General features: G+C 48.7%; 1 protein-coding gene across 2 annotated transcripts in view; it reads right to left on the reverse strand.

The window, feature by feature from the left end:
* ETFB (electron transfer flavoprotein subunit beta) overlaps positions 1–25,391 on the reverse strand; it is an 83,986-nt gene that overhangs the window by 49,418 nt on the left and 9,177 nt on the right. The window contains exons 1-2 of one of the 2 annotated variants that reach the window (XM_030212750.1): positions 23,548–23,636; positions 2,878–3,036 (exon numbers count right to left, since the gene is read on the reverse strand). In XM_030212750.1, the coding sequence (XP_030068610.1) occupies positions 2,878–3,036; positions 23,548–23,565 (177 nt within the window). In that variant the 5' untranslated portion in view covers positions 23,566–23,636. Of the gene's footprint in view, positions 1–2,877; positions 3,037–23,547; positions 23,637–25,391 lie in introns of those variants that run through there. The other variant, XM_030212749.1, reaches the window with a different exon arrangement.

The following is a 25,391-nucleotide window of genomic DNA, read 5'->3' on the forward strand; positions in this document are numbered from 1 at the left end:
GCCAACCCGAACGGGAGGGCTCTGAACTGGAAGTGTCGGCCCAGGACTGCAAAACGCAGAAAGCGTTGATGGGGAGGCCAGATGGGAATATGCAAGTATGCTTCCTTGATGTCCAAGGATGCCAGGTACTCCCCTGCCTTCACTGCCGCTATAACAGAGCGGAGAGTCTCCATGCGAAAGTGCCGAACTTTCAAGGCCCGATTGACCCCTTTGAGGTCGAGGATAGGCCGTACAGAACCTCCTTTCTTTGGTACCACAAAGTAAATGGAGTAACGTCCCTTGCCAAGCTGATTTTCTGGCACCGGAACGACCGCACCCAGGCGGATCAGATTGTCCAAGGTCTGCTGCACTGCCACAGCTTTGACCGGAGACTTGCAGGGAGAGAGTACAAACCCGTCTCTTAAGGGTCGGCAGAACTCTAGCTTGTAGCCGTCTCTGATGACTTCCAGCACCCAAGCGTCTGAAGTTATTGTGGTCCACTCGCCCAGAAACGAGGACAGCCGTCCTCCAATCTGCACTGGGGGGTGGACCAAGGCCCCGTCATTGGGTACGAGACCCTGGGGGAGGACCGGAGGGAGCACCTCCGGGACGGCGGTCTCTGCGAAAGGAATGCTGCTTGGGGGAGAAGTTCCTCTTGAAGGAAGAGGAGGCAGAAGAGCCCGACCTGCCCGGGCGGTACCGACGGGCTTCCTGAAACCGTCCTCTGGAGGTACCGGGGCGAGTACTAGCCCGAGCCCTGACCTCTGGTAACTTCTTGCCCTTAGACGTGCCGAGATCGGTCACGATTTTGTCCAGCTCTACCCCAAAGAGCAGCTTGCCTTTAAAAGGCAATCTAGCCAGGCGGGATTTAGAGGCGTGGTCAGCAGACCAATGTTTCAGCCAAAGCCACCGCCGCGCAGAGATTGTCTGAGCCATGCCTTTAGCTGAGGCCCTCAAGACATCATACAGCAAGTCTGCCAAATAGGCTAAGCCCGATTCCAGGGCCGGCCAATCAGCCCTCAAGGAATGATCCGAGGGGGAAGCCCGCTGCACCATAGTCAGGCACGCCCTGGCCACATAGGAGCCGCAAACTGAGGCCTGCAAACTTAAAGCAGCCGCCTCAAAGGACGACCTTAAGGCCGCCTCCAATCTTCTGTCTTGGGCGTCCTTTAGGGCCGTGCCACCTTCCACCGGCAACGCCGTTTTCTTAGTCACCGCAGTGATTAAAGAATCCACGGTAGGCCACAGATAGGCCTCACGTTCACTTTCAGGCAAAGGATAGAGGCGGGACATAGCCCTAGCCACTTTAAGGCTCGCTTCCGGGACATCCCATTGAGCCGAAATTAAGGTGTGCATGGCATCATGCACGTGGAAGGTTCTAGGCGGGCGCTTCGTCCCCAGCATAATGGCAGAGCCAACAGGGGCTGAGGGAGAGACGTCCTCCGGAGAGGAAATCTTCAAAATGCCCATGGCCTGCACCAACAGGTTGGGCAAATCCTCTGAGCTAAAGAGTCGCGCTGCAGAGGGGTCATCCGCTCCAACCGAGCGGGATCCGTCTCCTCCAAGGAATCCGCAAAGGACCGTTGGGAGAACTCAGATACGCTGCCCTCATCTACATCGGAGGAGACAAAGTCCTCCAAGGCCTGGGAATCAACCCGAGGGCGTTTACCTCCGGGGGCCTCAACCTCTTTACCAGACGAGGGAGCAGGGGCAGCGTTTTGCATAAGGAAGGCCTGATGCAGCAGCAAAACAAACTCGGGGGAGAAACCCCCCAGACTGTGCACTTCCACAGCCTGGGCTACAGCCCTAGACGCACCCTCAACCGGTGCTCGCAAGAGCGGGGGAGAGACATGCTGCGCATCCAAGATGGCGTCCGGCGCGACACTCCGCGAAGGAGCCGCGCGGGAAGAACGGCGCTTAACTTTAGCCGCTTTTGTGCCGTCGCCCAAATTAAGGGCGTTCATGGCATTAGTCTCCCACCTCAAGGGCGGCCCAAGAAGAAGCCGTCCGAGCCGCGTGGCCGGCCAAGATGGCGGAGGCGAGCAGCGGGGGATGGGCGTTTATGGCGGGAAAAACCGCCACACCGGAGGAAGGACCGGGACACTCATCGGTCACGAAACTGTCACCCAACAAGGGCGAATCAGACTTTAAGACCCCCGCATCCCCTCTAGAAGCGCCCAAGCGATCAGGGGAGCGACTCTTAGCGCCCTCGCCCTCCGACGCCATCGGCCACGTGGAGATCAATCGGGGAACCCCCTGCCCTCTATAAAAAGGTAAAAATTACCTGCTTTCCGCTCCGAGCTGTAACGACCTGGTGTCTCAGTGAGTAGCTGCAATAAACGTTTAAATAAACGTCGAAATAAACGCCTTTAAGGACGTTCAAAATTTTTTTTTTTTTTTTTTTTAACGGAGCCAGCGGGAGGGGGGAGAAAAGGAGGGACCTGGCGCTACCAGGTTTGCACTTGCTCAAGAAGAGCCCTCAACCCCAGGCACTCAACAAAACCTAAAAATTAGGCTTGGAGGCCTAGCCAGAGCTGCTGCTGTGTGTGACCACCACCTGCTGAGATAGAGAACATACTGAGGAGTTTCCGGCAGCACATGACCACATATAGGGAGGCAAAAGTTTGCTCTCTATCTCCACCTGCTGGTAGATGGACACAACCCACCAGTCTATGGATTGATCAGCATGATGATATGGAATCTTGCATTAGCTCTGGTCCTGTGTGTGATACCTTATAGTGGAAGTCTATCTATACAAAGCGAGGTAGTACCCACCATTTGTGTACCATACTCCTGAAAGAGTGCACAGAACAAAGACCTCTCTTACCTCAGACCCAAAACACAATCCCTGGCCACAGGGCCTCCAACTGTTTAGTCTTTGAATATACTCCAAAGTACCTGGCATTGCTGTGGTCCACAGCTCACGACGATGATCTCACTGACTATCTTCTTTTCTTTTAGCCGGACAGCCTCCTCTACTGCGATCTCACAGAACGGGTTCATGGAATGCTTCACGCCATCAGTTACCACCCCTGTTTTGTCTGGCTTCACACGGATCTAAAGGTGGAACGTATAAAGGGACAGATGAAAGGCTGACCCTCAATCACTTAGGCCTGACACTCAAAGGAAGAAGGTTCAAGTGTGATAAACCCTCAGTGGGTTTTCTGGCTTGTCTACAGCAGGAATTCTCATTCTTCAGACCACAAACAGTTCTGGTTCTTCAAAGTAATCAAAAACAGATATACTTGCAGGAACAATTCAATGCAGTTATCTTATACATATTCATAACTGTCAACCAGACCTGTTTGAGGGTCTTCAGGAATGTAATTGACAACCACCAGCCATCAAAATTCTTATGGAAACATATCAGTAATTAGTTCATGAATATTCCTGGTGGGCACATATCTTGAGTACACTTTGAATGATTTTGCTTCAACATTTGATCTCTTCAAGATCCTCAAATATTACTAGTCAGCTCAGCACCAACCCCTCATGGGAAATGTAAAAGGTAGACACATCCAGCCCACTGAAGAATCCAAATGCTAGGTGTAGGTATATCACTTAGCATTGGTGGCTGTCAGGTAATAATAGAATTCCAAATGGTGAATCTTGTGATGAAGTCCTTGCTGTCTCAGGATTAGGTCTAGTAACATATTTGTGATAACATACATAGAACTGTGTGATTTTTTTTTTAAAGCTCGATTTTCCAGCAGTGCTGTTTCTGCGGAGATCAAAAGCCTTCTCATCCCTCTAGGTCCAACCTTTGGAACACTGGCTGAAAGAAATACATGGGATGCATGTGAGCCTGACAGACTCTTTCCCTCACCTCAGAGAAAGGCTGTGGCCACATGCAAGAAGAAGCTCTCCTACCTTACTCCATAAATACAGGTTCACATAAGGAAGAGAGTATCCAGGGGTAAAGAAAGCACAAACACATTCACTAACCACAGCCCAACTTCACCAGAGCTTGTAAAGGAAAGGATCCCAAATTACAGAATTCAAATTTTAATCAGAAATCATTAAATTCTTAGGAGCTAATGTTAGGTTATTTTTCACTGATGGCAGATCAAGATCATTTGACCTATCCAGTCTGCCCATTCCTACTAACTACTAAGTTCTACCTTTCCTTCCTCTCCCTCAAATATTCTCTGTGCTTATTTATTTTTGTTTCATTTGTACCCCGCGCTTTCCCACTCATGGCAGGCTCAATGCAGCTTACAGGTACTTATTTGTACTTGGGCATCTCATGCTTTCTTGGACTGAGATACAGTCCTCATCTCCACTACTTCCGAAGGGAAGCCATTCCACTCATATACCACAAACTGCACCACAGCTCCAAAAATCACTTGACTTTCAAAAACATTTTGAATCCTGAAGCTAAGTTTATGGTGAAAGTTTGAAATGATTAGATTTACATATTTGGGGAGACAGATCAGCTCTTTACTTTTATTCACAAAAATTCTGCTGATCCTCTGTAGTGAACAGGACAATTTTCAAGCAGGTTACCCTAGCCACAAAGTTCATGGGTAGTTTTTTTTTGTAACGCTTGCAGTTAGTTTTCAGAGGGAGGCCACATGAGGGATTTCCCATTCAAAACTGCCTATGAACTTCAGACTCATGTACCTGTGGATTTTGCAGTTTTGTTATGGGCATGCTGTTTACTTAAAGGAACGATGGAATTTGTTACCAGAGAATGTGGTAAAAGCAGTTAGCTTAGCAGGGTTTAAAAAAAGGTTTGATAACTTCCTAAACGAAAAGATGGACAGGGAAAATCTACTGCTTATTTCTAGGATAAGCAGCATAAAATCTATTTTACTATTTTGGGATCTTGCCAGGTACTTGTAACCTGGACTGGCCACCGTTAGAAAAAGGATACTGGGCTTAATGGACCTTCAGTCTGTCCTAGTATGGCAACATTTTTGTTCTTATGTTCTAACCCCCCCCCCCCCCCCCCCCCAGCATGTACTTTTAGGTAGATATGTGCTACTTTTTGTGTATTCCCTACTTTGACTTGTACCTGTCCTTTTCAGGGCACAGACCGTATAAGTCTGCCCAGCACTATCCCCGCCTCCCAACCACCAGCAGAGAGAGAGAGAAACTTTCCCACAGGTCAGTTTACCTAGGTAATTGACTTTGAAGACTGACTCTATGTACGGTTTCTTCTTTCTGCTTGTTTCTTCCCTGTTCGGATATTGTTTCAGCACATTAGGCACACGTCTTGTACAACAGGTTTTCAATTTGGAGGAAGTGATGAGAAAGGGGAATCAGAAGGTTAAAGAAAGGCTAAGAAAAGAGGGTGAATCTATGTATTTAAGGAGACTTGGGATAACAGAGAAAGAGCCTGCAATAGAGAAAGGAAGGGAGGGAAGGTGTCACAAAAAGTAAGGGGGGGGGGGGGGGTCAGGAGAAGGAGAGAGGGCTGAAGCTGGAAGGACAGCTTCGCTTCTCTGCAGGTCATCCTCAAAATCCCAACTTCCTTCACCTTCCCCCCTCTTCCTATCCCGCCTTCTTTTTTTTTTTCTTTATAAATGTTTTTATTAACTTTTTCTTTAGCTTTACATAACAACAATCCTAACACACACAACATTCTAGCCATAAACCCATTGTACAGCTTCAAGTTTCCCCACTCCCTCCCCCCTCAGAGCATCTCAGGTATATATCAGTCTCTTCGTGTGTTGGAGGTCCCCCATTGTTCAAGTGTCACATGTTTAGTCCTCGCCACTCCAGATATAGTGTCCATATTTTTAAGAATCTCACCATTCCTCCTCGCCTCAAGGCTGAGAGTTTATCCATCAGGCAACAATAATCCACCTTAGCCAGCACTTGGTCCACCGAGGGTGCCGCTAATTGTTTCCATTGTCTTGCAATTAATATCCTGGCTGCTGTAACAATATATGTGAGAAGACCGTGATGCGAATCACGGCTCTCCCTCATCGGTACATTCAACAAGCATAGGCCAGCATTTAGTGTAACCTCAGAACCCAGGCCACTCTGCAATCTCCTAAATACTAATTTCAGTTCAAATGCAGATCAGACAATCAAAAATACAATACGAAAAAGGATCTGCTACTGATAAATGACAGGAACTTCCTCCTACGGAGGCTGTCTACAAATTAGCAGGAAAAAAGGCCTCAAAGAACTTCCAGGTCTTCAATTGATCTGCAGAAGCTACGCTGGGTCTCAAGACCCTACTTTCATCCTTGGCCAAAAAAAACCTGCTTTGTGTTATTTAATTAACAAAATTGCTTGTGGATACAATGTATATATCTGTACTCCACCTTCAGTTCAATGGATTATGTGATACTCAATAACCCACTTATCTTTGAAGACCTGGAAGCTCTTTGAGGCCTTTTTTCCTGCTAATTTGTAGACAGCCTCCGTAGGAGGAAGATCCTGTCATTTATCAGTAGCAGATCCTTTTTCGTATTGCACTCTGCAATCTCACCTGCAAGCCCTTCCAGAACTGCTGTATCACCGGGCAATCCCACCACACATGCCAAAAGGTGCCCTCAGCCCCACATTTGCACCAGCAGTTCGCCTTGCCTGTTTTTAAAATGCGAGACAAGCGGCTGGGGTCAAATACCATTGATACAATGGATCTTATATCCATTTTCCAGTAGTGGAATTGCCACTGAGAATGACAGTAATCGTTTAAATATCTTTTTCCATGTACCTGGTTCATACTTAGTACCCAGTAATGACTCCTATGTATTTGTACATTTAGCTAATGGTTGAGACTTGCGAAGCAAAGCTCTATAAATTCGAGAAATCCCCCCTTCCCTCCCCAGATCTCATTGCCAATTCAAGCTCCGTGGCCGACAAGGACAGATCTCCTCTAGCTTTTTTCTGTACAAAATCTCTAACCTGCATATAATGAAACCTGAGGGTCCCAAAATGCAACAAGGCAAACGATCTGTAAAATCCAACAAAGAAGACAAACAAACAGATCGGTATAATATCCAAACAAACTTTATTGAGGATACCGTATATGAGATAAATGCATTTATCTCATATACGGTATCCTCAATAAAGTTTGTTTGGATATTATACCGATCTGTTTGTTTGTCTTCTGCGTATAATGAAACCTGTCCCTGTCCGCCAAGCCAAATTCCTCTTTTAAGGTCTCAAATGAGTGGAATTTCCCATCTTCCCAGATCTGCCCCAACAACCGTAGAGAGGCTGCTGACCAATGCCCATACACTCCTTCCACTCTCCCTGGGCCAAAATCAGTTGCATACATGATGGGTATAGTCAGGTGATACTTGCGCCCCGGAAACAGATCGCTATACATCTGGCCCACTCTCCCCTCATTTGACCCCTCAAGCCCGATATCAATCCTCTCAGCAACGGTAAGGGAAGCCATGACACCGCCCATAATGGAACCCCCTTCAGACCCCATTGCGCTGCATATGTGTCACGGTTGTGCCCAGGTCCCTGGCTCGCAGTCACCTCGGTCCCTAGGGTCTAGACCTGGGGAATGCTGCGAACTGATGGTTTACTGGTTCCCATGTTCCAGAAGATATGCTGGTCCAGTCCGGATCTTCCAGCTCTCCAGATTGTTTTGGGAGTTTTTTGGAACCAAGCAGCACCCATACCTGGTGAACTCCCTTGTGACCTACCTTTATTAACCACCTGGTAAGGTTCCTAGTTGCCTTGCAACAGTGTTCTTCAGAGGTGTTCCTTTGGTGTGAGTTGTTGCAGTGCCGTTGTGTTTTTACTCTTTGGTGACTTTGTCTCTGCTTGGCTACTGGACTTTTCTTCTGCTTGCCGCCTGCTTAGACCCGGATTATTACTGGACTATTCTTCTGCTTGCCGCCTGCTTAGACCCGGATTGTTACTGGACTATTCTTCTGCTTGCCACTTGCCTGACCCGGCTTGTTTCTGGACTATTCGTTTGCCTGCTGTGTCCCTGGAACCCAGCGTGTTTCTAGTGTTTCCTGCTGTCTGTCTGTCTGCCTGCTGCTGTGTCCTGCAGTCCGGCCTTCCTGTCCTGTCCGGTAAGTCCTGCCGGCTGCCTGCAGCCCGGAGCTTAACTCTGGGTGAAGGGTAGCTAAGTGTAGGTGAAGCCTCGCCCCGATCCACTGTGTTCCAGTTCCGGTCTGCCTTGTCTTGTGTTTGGGTGATTCTCCTGCTGCTGCCGCTCCTCGGCAGTGGTCTAAGGGCTCACAAACCTAGGTACCTGCTGTGTATACGTGACAATATGTCCATAGCTTAGTTGGGCCTTTTTGCACCGTAGAAAGCATTTGAAATAGAGCAGCTCTATAGTATAGCCTGAAGTTGGGTACTCCCATACCACCGTCCTTCCTAAGTTGATATAATATTCTGTGGTTTACCCGTGGTGGTCTTTTGTGCCAAATGAAAGCAAACACTTTCTTGTTAAGTGTATGAAAAAAAGTATTCGGTATAAAAGTCGGCACAGCCATGAATAAATAGAGCAACTTAGGTAGCACTGTCATCTTCACAGCTGCTATTCTACCCATCCACAACATCTGCAGCCCCCCCCATCTCTCCAGTTCTTGGAAAAGCTCCCGCATTTTAGGGACAAAATTTTCCTTATATAGATCCCCAGTGTTTGGTGTTAAATTAACCCCCAGATATCGAATACTCGTAAGGAACCACTTGAAAGGAAAGAGAGTTTGTAGTTCATCTTGTAACCCAACAGGAAATTGTATAGGCATAATCTCTGATTTTTGGATATTAATCTTGAGACCTGCTACCTGACCATCGGGCTCATTTTCAAAGCACTTAGCCTCCCAAAGTTCCATAGAAACCTATGGAACTTAGCCTCCCAAAGTGCTTTGAAAATATGCCTCCATATGACTGAAGTATCTCCATCACCGCCTGAGGTCTCAGGGTGTGATAATGTGAGCAGGACATCATCTGCGTAAAGCATAAGTTTAGTTTCTTGCCTCCCTATTCGAATGCCTTGTACCAATGGGTCATTCCTCACTAGAATTGCCAGAGGCTCCATAGCGAGTGCAAACAAGAGCGGGGACAAGACACACCCCTGTCGTGTACCTCTGAATAATTCAAAGGCCTCCGTGTTTGTACCATTAATCCGCAACTGAGACAAGGGGCGTCGATAGAGCGCTGCGACCCAGTGTAGATATTGGCTACTAATTCCCACCTTCTGCAACAATTGAAAGAGAAACGGCCACAGCACTCTATCGAATGCCTTCTCAGCGTCGAGGGAGAGAAGGACCTCCGGCCATCCCACCTGTTCAATTCTATCCAATATATATTGTGCCCGTCTAGTGTTATCAAAGGTTTGCCTATTTGCTATAAACCCCGCCTGGTCCTCATGTACCAGACGAGGCAGCACCCTTTGTAATCGGGTGGCCAGAATTGTAGTTAAGATTTTATAATCAGTCCCTAATAAAGATATTGGCCAATAGGAGCTACAGCTTTGTGGATCTTTATGCAGTTTAAAGAGTAAGACCACAGTGGCTAAACTCCAGGACCGCGGAAGCTCCGTGTCAGACTGGATGGCATTAAACATTCTGAGCAATAATGGTGCTAATAAGGAATTAAAGCATTTATAGAACCGATTACTTTATCCATCGGCTCCCAGGGCTTTCCCTCTAGGCAGACCCTTAATTGCCAAAGTCATCTCCTCCAATTCTATAGGTGCTGATAGCAATTCCTGCTCTGTCCCCCTCATCCTCGGGATATCCATCTTGTCCAGGTAGTTCTCTATGTTCCCCTCAGCCACTGGGTCATCTGGTTGATATAACTTCTGGTAGTAATTTAGGAATACTCTCTGAATATCCTCTATTTGATCCCAACTCTGCCCCTCCTCCGATTTCACTCTACCAATGATATTATGACCCTTAAGTTGTTGCAATTTATAAGCTAATAACTTGCTCGCTTTATTATTAAATTCATAATACTCCTGTTGTACCCGTTTCATTTGCTCCTTAATGATTGCAAGTTCCAAATCCAGGAGTTGTACCCTAGACCTATGCAATTCCTCCTGTTGACTAGCCGTAGCCTGCTGTTGTTTAACAAGTAGTTCCAGGTGGTGCACTGTTTGCCTAAGCTCTTTTTCTTTCTCTTTATGGTCTTTCTGTATATGTGATTGTAATGAAATTATATGCCCTCTAATCACCACCTTTAAGCTCTCCCAAAGTATCTCTGAGGCTATGTCCGGGGTATCATTAAACTGTATGAACTCCCTAATCTCTCCTTCAATTCTTTGAACATTCTTTGGGTCATCTAAAACACCATCAGGGAATTGCCAACTTCTAGTCCCACTATGCATTCCGGCTCCCCGTATTGATATGGATATTGGAGCATGATCCGACCAACAGTGTGTGTGAATCTCTATAGACTATCTGGAGGGCTATACTTGCACTGCCCCATCCACATATCTATCCTTGAATATGTATCATGTGGGGCCGAATAGCACGTGTAATCTCTCTCAATCCCATGCATTACCCTCCAGATGTCTACCAGCCTCCAGTGGTTCAGAAATTGGAGTAGTTTATCCCGTTCAAGTTGGGCATACCCAGCCATCTCAGTCGAATTATCTACTGTGGGGTCCATCGTCAAATTAAAATCTCCCCCGAGCAGTATCTCCCCCTGCACATGCCTAGAGAGCTGAGTGCTAAGCGAGTCGTAAAATTCTCCCTGGGAGTGATTGGGGGCATATATGTTAACTAGAGTATAGACATGCCCCCCAAGGGTCAGGACCACAATCACATATTTGCCCCCAGTGTCCATTTTAACTGCTTGTATCTCCCAGTTGCAGCCTCGTTTAAAGAGTATCCCCACTCCCGCTGTTTTTGTCTGTTGTCGGTTAGACGCTAAATATTGCTGGGGTATTTGGGATGTCGTAACAGGTAATCATGCCTAGTGAGCAGGTGTGTCTCCTGAATGAACAATATGTCCACTCCCAGCCGCAGCGCTTCTCTAAACAGCCGCTTATGTTTGATAGGGGAGTTAAGACCTCGCACATTCAGTGACACACACTTCAACTGAGTCATGGCGGATCTATGTATTCAGACCCGTTATCTGTTCCGAGGACCTTACTATACCTCCAGTGCTAACACCTATTGGTGATCCCTCCCTGAGCTATCCCAATTTCCCATCCCCCTGTCCTCCCCCCTCCCCCCCTTGTCTAACCGATGGGTCATCTTTACCCACCACTGAAAATAGAGAACGGTAACCACTCACATGCCATAAATGCATACATCTTCCCCATACATACAAATATAACTGCTCATATACATACCCACCCTCTTATGAGCTATATCAAAAATTCTTTCTAATACCAAAACATATGTCCCCATGTTCAGTTCGCATTGTTCTGTAAAGGTGCCAACTTCTGATCAGATTGTTGTCTGGTGAGACGACCCTTGCCTCTCGCCACTCGGGTCCAGTGCTGGCGCGCCGGGCGAGAGCCCGACTCCGGTCTGCTGTGCACCACTGTGTCTCCCGTGGGTACCTCCACCTCCAGCCAGGTCGCACGTGCTTCCTCCACAGTCAGGATCTGACTCCATTTTCCATCTTGATTATAGGCCAGAGTGAATGGGTGCTGCCACCTATATGCAATCCCTTTGTCGCGGAGATATCTGGTGAAATTCCTCAACTCTGCTCGTCTTTTCAATGTAGCTGGGGCCAGGTCTTGATATAATTCAATAGAAAAAGAGTCCCACTGCAAGCTCTCCCTCTTTCGCGCCTTGTGGAGTATAGCCTCTTTCACTTTATACTCGGAGAAGCAAGCAATGATATCTCGTGGTGCGTTGGCTCTTACCCGCGCCATCACTCTGTGGGCACGATCTACTTTAATTGTATCAGGGGCCACTTCTTGCCCCTCTTCAGTCAATATCACACTTGCAATCTGCTGGGTGACTCATTCACAATCCAGGTATTCCGTCTGTTCTGGGATGCCCCTAATACGGATGTTTGATCGCCTGCCCCGATTTTCCAAATCTTCAATTTTGTCTCCCATAGATCTGCACAGGGCCTGTTGTTCTTTCAGCGCATTTTCCACGGAGCTCAGAGCTTCCTGTTGTTTCTCCACGTGTTCATCGATGTCCTCCACCAGTCAGCCGATCTCCGTCATCTCTCCACGGGGCTCTGCAGCTAATGTCACAAAGTCCTCCCGTACTCCTTTTATATCTGAGCGGATCACTTCCAATAGAGCCCAAAAATCTTTAGCCGACAACTCGCCTTCCTCCGCGCCCTCACCCAACGGGCCAGTACGCTCCGCGCTGGTCTTTTTTTTCCCCTCTCCTCCACCGGCGCCATCTTGTCCGCGGCGGTATGTAAGTAAAGTCTTTTAAGGATTTACGGGGTCCTGCGGTGTCTCTTCCAGACATATATATTTTTTTGGTTACATTTGTACCCTGCGCTTTCCCACTCATGGCAGGCTCAATGCGGCTTACATGGGGCAATGGAGGGTTAAGTGACTTGCCCAGAGTCACAAGGAGCTGCCTGTGCCTGAAGTGGGAATCAAACTCAGTTCCTCAGGACCAAAGTCCACCACCCTAACCACTAGGCCACCCCTCCCACACTATCCTGTGTAGGGCCTCCGATATCTATATATTAAGGCTGCAGTCGCCACATCCGAAAATAGCAGTTATATATTAGGAATCTTCCGAAATGGCATGCACAGCTGTTCTCTCACACCGCCATTACTCAGCGTGACATCACCGCTCTCCCCTCCTATCCCGCCTTCTAATCTTCCCTCACTCTATCCCGCTTTATTCCCAATATCACCTACTTCTCCCCATCCCCAATCATCCTTCTGTTCCAATCTTCTATCCTCCTGGCCATCTCCAATCCCAACCCCAACATCAATATTTCAAACTATACAAACATAAAGCAAAGATATAAAATAAACGTAATTTCTTATTCTGCATAATACATTTACATCCATACACAAAATAAATTCAAATGTAAACAAATAGGCTGCATAATTGCCATAGAATTGCAGAAATGTTGTTGCATAATTTTCTAACTCTTACAGCATAACATAGCCCTGGGCTGCCACATGGAGGGGCATAATCGAACGTCACCGGCCAAATAGATCGCCGGCGATCTATGTTGGCGGCAGCGCTACAGCTGGCCGGAACCGTATTATCGAAAAAGATGGCCGGCCATCTTTTTTTTTGATAATACGGTTTAGCCCGGCCCAATGCCGTGGAGTTCGCTGGGTTTGAGATGGCCGGGTTTGTTTTTCAGCGATAATGGATAGTTATGTCGGCCATCTCAAACCCCGGCCAAATTCAAAGCATTTGGCAGTGGGAGGAGCCAGCATTTTTAGTGCACTGGCCCCCCCTGACATGCCAGGACACCAACCAGCCACCCTAGGGGTCACTGCGGTGGACTTCAGAAAAGCTCCCACCACATGCATAGCTCCCTTACTTTGGGAGCTGAGCCCCCCAAACTCACTACCCACAAATGTACTGCACCCACTAAAATTGCTCCAGGGACCTGCATACAGCCTCTAGGACTTATTGCTGCTGTATAACTTTGGCACACCAGTTCACACCTGAAGACTAATATCTCTGAAAAAGTCCTTTCTTGAAATAACCACGTTTACTCACAGTTAACTGCAGATCAGAGGTTGTGCCCCACTGGCAAAGAGTCCCCTGGTACTAAGATTAGCAGTAGGTCAGAGCTGGCATGGGGAGGTTATCCCCCATTCCCTCCAGTGGTCATCTGGTCAGTTGGGGCACCTTTTTGAGGCTTGGTTGTGAAAATAAAAGGACCAAGTAAAGCCGGCGAAATACTGCTTAACGCCGCTTTTTTTTTTCCATTATCGGTGAAAGCCGGCCATCTGGTAGCCACGCCCATGCCCACCCATGCCCCGCCTTCGCTAATCTACCGACACGCTCCCTTGAACTTTCGCCGGCAAAGCAACGGGAAAGCGGCGATGATGTCAAAAATGCCGCTTTCGATTATACCGATTTTCGCCGCTTTTAAGAAATCGCCGGCCATCTCCCGATGTCGGAAGATGGCCGGCGATCACCTTCGATTATAAGCTGGATGGTTGCCTCCCTATGACTGGTGAAATGTTAGTAAAGTAAGTTATTAAAAATAGGAACATAGCTGCCATTCTCAGCCAAGTGGCCAGACACAGCCAATACCTCCGGCAAGATATTTGTGGTGTGGTTAAGGGGTTGGAGGTGGGAGGGGGCACATGCGTGTGGAAGGGCCCATCCAATTTACCTCTGGGCTCATCCAAAATACCGAGTCTGACTTGTAAGCAGTATATTAAAAAAAATCAAAGCAGTGTACAAACAGAAAACAACCCACCCCCTGTAGCTACCTCTGTCCACCCTTCGCCTCCCCATGACCAATATAACATATAGTATAATATTAAAAAAGAAGAAAAATCCTAAAAATCATTAAAAATGCTTGGTTATAATTTGAGTTTTGGCCTCACTGCCCTTCATCAACCCCCCCCCTATGGATGTAGTTAAGATATGTATCTCACAGATCATAATGCATTTTAAATTCACATAAGTATTAAAGGAAATTAAAGCTTGAATTGGAAGCCTATGCTTGTGTACAGCCCCTCGCACAGTAGCCACATCTTCTGAAGGATTTTCTTGTCCTTTATTTAGAGTAGGGGTGGGCAACCACGGTCCTTGAGGGCCCCAACCCAGTTGGGTTTTCCAGAGTTCCACAATGAATATCTATGAGATTGATTTGCATGTACTGCTTCCATTGTATACAGATAGATCTCATGCATATTCATTGTGAAAATCTTGAAAACCTGACTGGGTTGTAGGTTGTGGCCCTTAAGGACTGGTTGCCCCCCACCACCCCCACCCGATATAGAGTAATGCAGAGGTATCAGATCTTGATCTCGTCTAATTGCTGGTCTGGAAGTGGTGCCCTGAAGTGACCAGAAAGATTTTTCCACTCCTGCCCACAGCAGCTACTACTACTTAACATTTCTAGAGCTCTACTAGGGTTACGCAGCGCTGTACAAATTAATAACTAAGGACGGTCCCTGCTCAGAAGAGCTTACAATCTAAAGGACGAAATGTCAAGTTGGGGTAGTCTAGATTTCCTGAGTAGAGGTGTTGTGATTAGGTGCCGAAAGCGACATTGAAGAGGTGGGCTTTGAGCAATGATTTAAAGATGGGTAGGGAGGGGGCCTGGCGTATGGGCTCAGGGAGTTTGTTCCAAGCATGGGGTGAGGTGAGGCAGAAAGGGCGGAGCCTAGAGTTGGCGGTGGTGGAGAAGGGTACTGAAAGGAGGGATTTGTCTTGAGAGCGGAGGTTACGGGTAGGGACGAGGGGAGATGAGGGTAGAGAGGTAAGGAGGGGCTGCAGATCGAGTGCATTTGTAGGTTAGTAGGAGAAGCTTGAACTGTATGCGGTATCTGATCGGAAGCCAGTGAAGTGACTTGAGGAGAGGGGTGATATGAGTATATCGGTCAAGGCGGAAGATAAGACGTGCGGCAGAGTTCTGGATGGACTGAAGGGGGGGTAGGTGGCTAAGTGGGAGGCCGGTGAGAAGTAGGTTGCAGTAGTCAAGGCGAGAGGTAATGAGAGAGTGGATGAGAGTTCGGGTGGTGTGCTCAGATAGGAAGGGGCGAATTTTGCTAATGTTGTAGAGGAAGAAGCGACAGGTCTTGGCTATCTGCTGGATATGCGCAGAGAAGGAGAGGGAGGAGTCAAAGATGACACCGAGGTTGCGGGCAGATGAGACGGGGATGATGAGGGTGTTATCAACTGAGATAGAGATAGCTGTACCCTCATCTAAAAAGATTCAGATTTTATTCAGTAACCATTAACCCATGCTATCAAGCCAGGAGCGAGAGAGAAAAAGCTCCAACAATATTTAAGAGTTTTTCTTCACCTACCCTACATCTTCTTCCTCTCCTCCACGGCATCCCGGCACTTGCACTCCTGTCTGTGAACTACATCCCTCTTCGATGTCGGTAAAGGCGTTCTCAGCACCTGAAACGATTCATTCTCTCTGCTTGCGCCAGCCCTGCAGGCTTCCATCTGCCATCCCGCCCTTGCTGAGGTCATTGCCTGTTTCCTGTCTGGCAGAACACAGCAGATGGAAGCCAGAGGGGCCTGCGCAAGCAGCGAGAATGAATTGCTGCAGGCGCTGAGGAAGCCTGTACTGATACCGGGGAGGGAAGGGGATAAGAGACCGGAGCACAGATTCCGGGACGCCACAGAGGAGAGGGGGGAAGAGAGCAGTGTAGTGCTGCAGCTGGGTAGGCCTGAGCCAAGAATGGGTGGGCCTGTGCCCACCCAGGCCCACCTATAAAGCCACTGTTACGAGTTAATACAAACAAACTTTTTATAAGATAATGTTTAACTGGCTCATTAAGTATTACCAGAAAACATGAGTTTGGGATACTTCAGCAGAACCATGGTACTGCTAGGTTCATTCTATTCTCTTTTCCATACCCAAGATGTCTTTAGTTTCTTCTTTTGCTTAGGCAGGCCCACTAATTTGAAGAGTCCCCTAAATAAATAAAAGCGGGAACAGGAACTGCTGATCAGCGATCCCTGCATGTGTCACAGTGATAAACAGAAGCAGATATAAAGTGTCTGGATTTTCAGATCCAAGGCGCTCCTGAAATTTTTTTAAAAATCATGGGAGAGAAACAATGCCCTGCTGGGCCTAAGGACTGGTTAAAACATAGAAGACAGTAGGACTACATAGTTTTCCCAAAAGTAAAAGTGAACACCTCGGGGATCTATACTTTTTGACATAAATTACCTTAAAAAGAGAACAATGAGTGAAGTAATTTTCTTATGGTCTGAAAATTTGATCAAAGCTGTTAAATCACATGTGAACTGTGAGAAATTACAGGAGGACCTGAGTGACTGAAAGATTCATCTGCCATTTGGATGCCCAAATTTAATGTGGACAAGTGCAAAAGTGATGCAAATAAGGAAGAATAACTGAAATTATAGCTACATGATGCTAGGTTCTATATTGGGAGGCACCACTGAGGAAAAGGTTTTAGGTATCATAGAGTGGACAAGATCTTAAAATCTTCTGTTTAGTAATACAGTGGTGGCCAAAGCAGACAATGTTAAAAATTATTAGGAAGAATAAAACAAAGAAGGTAAAATTATGTATAATCATACCTGATAATTTTCTTTCCATTAATCATAGCTGATCAATCCATAGACTGGTGGGTTGTGTCCATCTACCAGCAGGTGGAGATAGAGAGCAAACTTTTGCCTCCCTATATGTGGTCATGTGCTGCTGGAAACTCCTCAGTATGTCGATATCAAAGCTCCATCCGCAGGACTCAGCACTTAGAGAATTACACCCACGAAGGGACACTCTGCCCAGCTCACCACCGCTGAAACGGGGGAGGGGAATTAACCCAGCTCATCCCCACACAAGTGGGGGAGGGGAATCCGTCCAGCTCATCCCCGCGGAGCGGGGGAGGGACACCACACCCGCCGATGCGGGGGGATCTGGCTTATCCTGCAACCGCAACCGCGGGAGGAGCTGACTGACCCTAACACCGCCGAAGCGGGGGGGGGTACAAAGCTGCCCTACAGCCGCACGAAGCGGGAGGGAGTGCCGGCAGAATTTATGTCTCAATCCAGCCCCGTAAAACGGAGGGGAGAGGAATGCAGCAGCTCACTGTAACACAAACTCGTCTCAACTCTTGAAGAATCCAAGTGAAAGAACTTGAACACGAAGTCTTTCTGAAATAACTGAAGACTAAACTTGAACCTGAAATGCAACCAGAATAAAAACAGAACAGATATCTGGGAGGGGCTATGGATTGATCAGCTATGATTAATGGAAAGAAAATTATCAGGTATGATTATACATAATTTTACCTTCCATATCATCAAGCTGATCAATCCATAGACTGGTGGGATGTACCGAAGCAGTACTCACCCAGGGCGGGACATTGAAATCCCTGACCTCAACACTGAAGCTCCAAACCGGGCCTCCGCCCGTGCAGCCACAGTCAAACGGTAATGCTTGGAGAATGTATGAGCCGAAGCCCAAGATGCCGCCTTGCATATCTCTTCCAAGGAGACGGATCCGGCCTCTGCCATCGAGGCCGCCTGAGCTCTCGTGGAGTGAGCCTTCAGTTGGATAGGCGGCACCTTCCCCGCGGCCACATAAGCCGCTGCAATGGCTTCCTTGACCCATCTTGCCACTGTAGGCTTAGCAGCCTGCAGACCCTTACGAGGACCTGCAAACAGGACAAACAGATGATCCGATTTCCGGAAATCATTGGTCACTTCCAAGTATCTGAAGATGACTCGTGTCACATCCAGATATTTAAGAGCAGAGTACTCCTCTGGGTAGTCCTCCCTACGAAAGGAAGGGAGACAGAGCTGCTGATTCACATGGAAGCGAGAAACAATCTTGGGCAGGAAGGAAGGCACTGTGCGAATAGTCACTCCTGCCTCAGTGAACTGCAGAAAAGGCTCTCGACATGAGAGCGCCTGGAGCTCGGAAACTCTTCTGGCTGAAGTGATAGCCACCAAAAAGACTGCTTTCAACGACAGGTCTTTCAGAGATGCCCTCGACAAGGGTTCAAAAGGCGGCTTCTGCAATGCTCTTAGCACCAGGTTGAGATTCCACGCAGGCACCACTGAGTGCAGAGGAGGGCGCAGGTGATTAACTCCCTTGAGAAAGCGCACCACATCTGGCTGCGAAGCCAGGGAAGCACCCTTCAGGCGGCCCCTGAAGCAAGCCAGAGCCGCTACCTGGACTTTAAGGGAACTGAGCGACAGGCCTTTCTCCAGACCTTCTTGCAGGAACGCCAACACTGAAGAAATTGGAGCAGTGAAGGGAGAAAGTGAGCCTGCTTCACACCATGCTGCAAAGATACGCCAAACCCTGGCGTAAGCAGTAGAAGTAGAGCGCTTCCTCGCTCTCAGCATAGTGGCGATGACCTTGTCTGAGAAGCCCTTCTTCCTCAGACGCTGCCGCTCAATAGCCAGGCCGTAAGACCAAAGGGAGAGGGATCCTCCATCACCACGGGACCCTGATGTAACAGGCCCTGCTCCACTGACAGCCGCAGAGGATCGTCGACTGAGAGCCTGATCAAGTCCGCATACCAGGGACGTCTGGGCCAATCCGGACCCACCAGGATTACCCTGCCGGGATGCTTTGCCACCCGGTCTAGCACCCTGCCCAACATGGGCCAGGGCGGGAACACATAGAGAAGCTCTTGTGTCGGCCACTGTTGGAGAAGAGCATCTACTCCCAGGGATCGAGGGTCCCGTCCTCTGCTGAAAAAGCGCGGCACTTGGCAATTGGCCGATGACGCCATCAGATCTAGGCTCGGCTGGCCCCAGCGCTTCGTGATGTCCAAGAACGCCTGAGCAGATAGTTGCCACTCTCCGGGCTCCAAGGTATGGCGACTGAGAAAGTCCGCCTTGACATTCATGACTCCGGCAATGTGGGCCGCTGAAAGCTGCTCCAGGTTCGCTTCCGCCCACTGGCAAAGACTCATAGCCTCCTTGGCTAGAGGGGCGCTCTTGGTACCTCCCTGGCGGTTGATATAGGCCACAGCCGTGGCATTGTCCGACAGGACCCGTACAGGCTACAACACCAGTACCGGGATGAACTCCAATAACACCAACCGAATGGCTCTGAGTTCCAGGAGGTTGATAGACCACTTGCCTCTGCAGGAGACTAGAGCCCCTGCGCTGTCCTTCCCAAGCAGTGGGCTCCCCAGCCCATCAAAGAGGCGTCTGTCGTGACGACAATCCACTCCGGGGTCACCAGAGGCAATCCTGCAGACAACTTGTCTGTCTGCGTCCACCAGCTCAGCGCCTTGCGCACTGCTGGGTCCACGGGAAGGCGCACAGCATAATCCTCCGACATCGGAGTCCAGCGCAGCAGCAGAGATAGCTGTAGTGGTCTCATATGAGCCCTGGCCCAGGGCACTACTTCCATCGTGGCCATCATAGAGCCCAACAGCTGCACGTAGTCCCAAGCCCGAATAGGAGAGGCTACTAGGAACTAGTCCACCTGAGCCTGAAGCTTGACAATCCGATTGTCTGGCAGGAACACTCTGCCCACTTGGGTGTCGAATCGAACTCCCAGATACTCCAGGGACTGAGTCGGGCGCAGCTGGCTCTTCTTCCAGTTGATGATCCATCCCAGGGAGCTCACAAGAGCAACTACCCGGTCCATAGCTTTGCCGCACTCTGCATAAGAGGGGGCTCGGATCAACCAGTCGTCCAGATAAGGATGGACTTGTACTCCTTCCTTTAGCAGGAAGGCCGCTATGACCCCCATTACTTTGGAAAAGGTCCGCGGAGCAGTAGCCAACCCGAAAGGGAGGGCTCTGAACTGGAAGTGTCGTCTCAGGACTGTAAAACGCAGAAAGCGTTGGAGAGGAGGCCAGATGGGAATATGCAGGTACGCTTCCTTGATGTCCAAGGAAGCCAAGAACTCTCCTGCCTTCACTGCCGCTATAACAGAGCGGAGAGTCTCCATGCGAAAGTGCCTCACTTTCCAGGCCCGATTGACCCCTTTGAGGTCGAGGATAGGCCGGACAGAACCTCCTTTCTTTGGAACCACAAAGTAATGGAGTAACGTCCCTTGCCAATCTGATTTTTTGGCACCGGAACGACCGCACCCAGGCGGATCAGGTTGTCCAAGGTCTGCTGCACTGCCACAGCTTGACCGGAGACTTGCAGGGAGAGAGTACAAACCCGTCTCTTAAGGGTTGGCAGAACTCTAGCTTGTAGCCGTCTCTGATGACTTCCAGCACACACGCGTCTGAAGTTATAGTGGTCCACTCGCCCAGAAACGAGGACAGCCGTCCTCCAATCTGCACTGGGGCGTGGACCAAGGCCCCGTCATTGGGTACGAGACCCTGGGGGAGGACCGGAGGGAGCACCTCCGGGACGGCGGTCTCTGCGAAAGGAATGCTGCTTGGGGGAGAAATTCCTCTTGAAGGAAGAGGGGGCAGAGGAACCCGACTTGCCCGGGCGGTACCGACGGGCTTCCAGCAACCGTCCTCTGGAGGTACCGGGACGAGTACTAGCCCGAGCCCTGACCTCTGGTAATTTCTTGCCCTTAGACGTGCCGAGATCGGTCACGATTTTGTCCAGCTCGACCCCAAAGAGCAGCTTGCCTTTAAAAGGCAATCTAGCCAGGCGGGATTTAGAGGCGTGGTCAGCAGACCAATGTTTCAGCCAAAGCCACCGCCGCGCAGAGACTGTCTGAGCCATGCCTTTAGCTGAGGCTCTCAAGACATCATACAGCAAGTCTGCCAAATAGGCTAAGCCCGATTCCAGGGCCGGCCAATCAGCCCTCAAGGAAAGATCCGAGGGGGAAGCCCGCTGCACCATAGTCAGGCACGCCCTGGCCACATAGGAGCCGCAAACTGAGGCCTGCAAACTTAAAGCAGCTGCCTCAAAGGACGACCTTAAGGCCGCCTCCAATCTTCTGTCTTGGGCGTCCTTTAGGGCCGTGCCACCTTCCACCGGCAACGCCGTTTTCTTAGTCACCGCAGTGATTAAAGAATCCACGGTAGGCCACAGATAGGCCTCACGTTCACTCACAGCCAAAGGATAGCGGCGGGACATAGCCCTAGCCACTTTAAGGCTCGTTTCCGGGACATCCCATTGAGCCGCAATTAAGGTGTGCATGGCATCATGCACGTGGAAGGATCTAGGCGGGCGCTTCGTCCCCAGCATAATGGCAGAGCCAACAGGGGCTGAGGGAGAGACGTCCTCCGGAGAGGAAATCTTCAAAGTGTCCATGGCCTGTAAAAACAGGTTGGGCAAATCCTCTGGGCTAAAAAGCCGCGCTGCAGAGGGGTCATCCGCTCCATCCGAGCGGGGATCTATCTCCTCCAAGGAATCCGCAAAGGACCGTTGGGAGACCTCAGACACGCTGCCCTCATCTACATCGGAGGAGACAAAGTCCTCCAAGGCCTGGAAATCAACCCGAGGGCGTTTACCTCTGGGAACCTCAACCTCTTTATCAGAAGAGGGAGCAGGGGCAGCGTTTGCATGAGGAAAGCCTGATGCAGCAGCAAAACAAACTCGGGGGAGAAACCCCCCAGACTGTGCAGTTCCGCAGCCTGGGCAACAGCCCTAGACGCACTCTCAACCGGCGCTCGCAATAGCGGGGGAGAGACATGCTGCGCATCCAAAATGGCGTCCGGCGCGAAACTCCGCGAAGGAGCCGCGCGGGAAGAACGGCGCTTAACTTTAGCCGCTTGTGCCGTCGCCCAAATTAAGGGCGTTCATGGCATTAATGTCTCCAACCTCAAGGGCGGCCCACGAAGAAGCCGTCCGAGCCGCGTGGCCGGCCAAGATGGCGGAGGCGAGGAGCGGGGGATGGGCGTTTATGGCGGGAAAAAACCGCCACGCCGGAGGAACGACCGGGACATTCATCGGTCACTAAACTGTCACCCATCAAGGGCGAATCAGGTTGTAAAACCCCCGCATCCCCTCTAGAAGCGCTCCAGCGATCCGGGGAGCGACCCTTTGCGCCCTCGCCCTCCGACGCCATATGCCACGAGGAGAAGAATCGGGGAACCCCCTGCCCGCTATAAAAAGGTAAAATTACCTGCTTGCCGCTCCGAGCTGTAACGAACTGGTGTCCCAGTGAGTAGCTGCAATGAACGTTTAAAGAAACGTCGAATTAAACGCCTTTAAAGACGTTTAAAATTTTTTTTTTTTTTTTTAAACGGAGCCAGCGGGAGGGGGGAGAAAAGGAGGGACCTGGCACCACCAGGTTTGCACTTGCTCAAAAGAGCCCTCAACCCCAGGCCTCAACAAAACCTAAGGATTAGGCTTGGAGGCCTAGCCAGAGCTGCTGCTGTGTGTGACCACCACCTGCTGAGATAGAGAACATACTGGGGAGTTTCCAGCAGCACATGACCACATATAGGGAGGCAAAAGTTTGCTCTCTATCTCCACCTGCTGGTAGATGGACACAACCCACCAGTCTATGGATTGATCAGCTTGATGATATGGAATATTATAATACCTCTGTATTGCTCCATGGTGACATCATACCTTCAGTACTGTGCACATAGGAATATAGGAATACACCCATAAGAATACATTGGCATCTTTAGCGTTTAGCGTGTACCTATTTTTAACTTGCGCTAAAAATGCCAGTGCGCCTACGTGAAAGACCCCCTTGTATCTCCAAAAAGATATAGAGGAATTAGAAAAGGGACAGAGAAGGGCAACCAAAACGATTAAGGGGATTGAACTCATCTCATATGAGGGAAGGCTTAAGAGGTTAGGGCTTTCAGCTTAGAGAAAAGATGGCTGAGGGGAGATACGAGAGAGGTCTACAAAAACCTGAGTGGAGTGGAACAGGTAAACACAAACTTTACAAAAGTACAAAGACTAAACGCAAGTTATGAAGTTGCTTCACTCAACACAGTTAAGCTCTGGAATTCACTACCAGAAGAGATGGTAAAAGTAGTTATCATAGGTGGGTTAAAAAATGCTTGGGCAAATTCTGGAGGAAAAATCAATAAACAATTATTAACAGGTTATAGCTAGGAAAATTTACTGCTTCTTCTGTGTATTTTGCAATATACTTGTGACATGCAAGGACCACTAAAGGAAACCGCAGAAAAGCAGGTCACGTAAAGGAGATGTACTTAACCAATTTGTGAGTGTTCATAGCACTGCTCTCCCGATTCTGAATTTTCAGCTATATGCTGACCCTAAGCCCTTAATTATCAACTTCCTGTGGATGGTTCATTCCTCTCTTGCCCAGCTCTTAAATCTGAAGAGAACTAAAACGCAAACACGTGCTCTCAGGCTCACCTTGGACTCTGCCCATACATGCAACACTGCCAGCAGCACAACTTTTTTTTTAGCTGATATACTAAATCTTTGATAGGCATCGCCTCTCTGGACTGGCTCTGTGTCCAGTCCTGGCTTTACTCCCAGTGAATGCATGGATTTGAAGTTCTGATTTTGTTGGACCTTGCAGTTTTCCTCTGCTCTGCTGGAGCTCCAAATGGAACCAGCCTCTACTGGGCTATGGTACCATTGGCCTTTATTTACAGTTTATTTTTATTTATTTTATTTCTAAAATGTAAAACATGCATGATAAATTCTCAGCAGTTTACAATATTATACATATAATTATACAATTCATATTAAAAAAAAAATCAGGTGACAGTAATCATTAAAACAGCATAAAATCATCTCAAAACCACTTTATAAAATATATATATCCTCATCCCATTAAGTCTCGATATTGAAGACAATTTGAAACAAGTACCCTATATACTCGAATATAAGCCGAGTTAACAGTTTCCTCCCCCCCCCCCCCCCCAAAAAAAGGGGGAACTGTTGACTCGAGTATAAGCTGGGGGGGGGGGGGGAGGAGGATATATTCAAGTATAATGTTTCCTCTCTTGTAGTGTCCTGCATTTCTCCCTTTCCTCTTCCCACTTGGTGTGAAGCACTTTTGCCCTCTCCCCCTCCTCTGTCTGTCACCAGTGACTGCCACGTCTCTCCCTCTCCTATCCTCTATCCCCCCTCCCCTTGTGCATGACTGGCATTTCTTTCTTACTTCCCAAGTTCCCCCCCCCCCCTGCAGTGACTGGCATTTCTTACCACTCCCTCCTGGCTGCTGTTGCCACCACCGTGGACACAGAAATGAAAGCAAGCTGGATTGATGTTGGGCCTAAGCTTGCACAGATGCTCAAGGCCCCACACTGGACCAGCCTCCTTTCATTTCCCCGTCAACAGCAGTGAGAAATGCCAGCCAGCGCAGTGGTGGGGAGCAGTGGGGAGAGAGAAGTGCTGGTCACCGTGGGGAGAGGGGGAAAGCACAGAAATTTCTTCTGACTTGACTATAAGCTGAGACCCCAATTTTTGGGCCCCAAAATTTCAGCTTATATTTGAGTATATACAGTAAATTTTCAAAAATTTTTAAAACTGATCTAAGTTCCATATTGCTCACAGAGTAGGAGGTACGCTGCTCCTTAATTTAGGGCCGGCAACATAAAAAAATTCAAGTTCTATACTCTTCTAAATGGACTAACTGAAATGAGGGCATATCAAGTAAGCTCACTAAGGCAGATCTTAAAGATGTAATTGGTTGAAGTAAATGTGATGTAGCAGAGAAAACACGTTACCTGAGGGATTTCACAAGCAATGGCTCAGCCTGAGGCTTTCAACACTACCTCCACAGCATTCCCAGTTCTCACCGGCCTGGAAAGCAGAAGCCAGACTTGTGGAAAAAACCCAGATCCTCCACAAGGCAAAGCAACCATTGAGATCATACTCCACATATCCCTAGCTTAGAAGTGAGGTTTAATACTACCAATGGTATGCGTGAAACTAATCCATTTGGAGACAGTGCTCAGGAGTGGAGTCCTATAGCTGAGCCAAAAGACTAGTCATTTTTGTAAACAAACAGGCATTCAGACTTTTTCACCAATGGACAGATGATAGCTTGCATTAACCATACGAAGGAGAAATGGCTCACAT

This window comes from Microcaecilia unicolor, chromosome 8 (genome assembly GCF_901765095.1).
Source record: "Microcaecilia unicolor chromosome 8, aMicUni1.1, whole genome shotgun sequence".
Taxonomy (NCBI): Eukaryota; Metazoa; Chordata; class Amphibia; order Gymnophiona; family Siphonopidae; genus Microcaecilia; species Microcaecilia unicolor.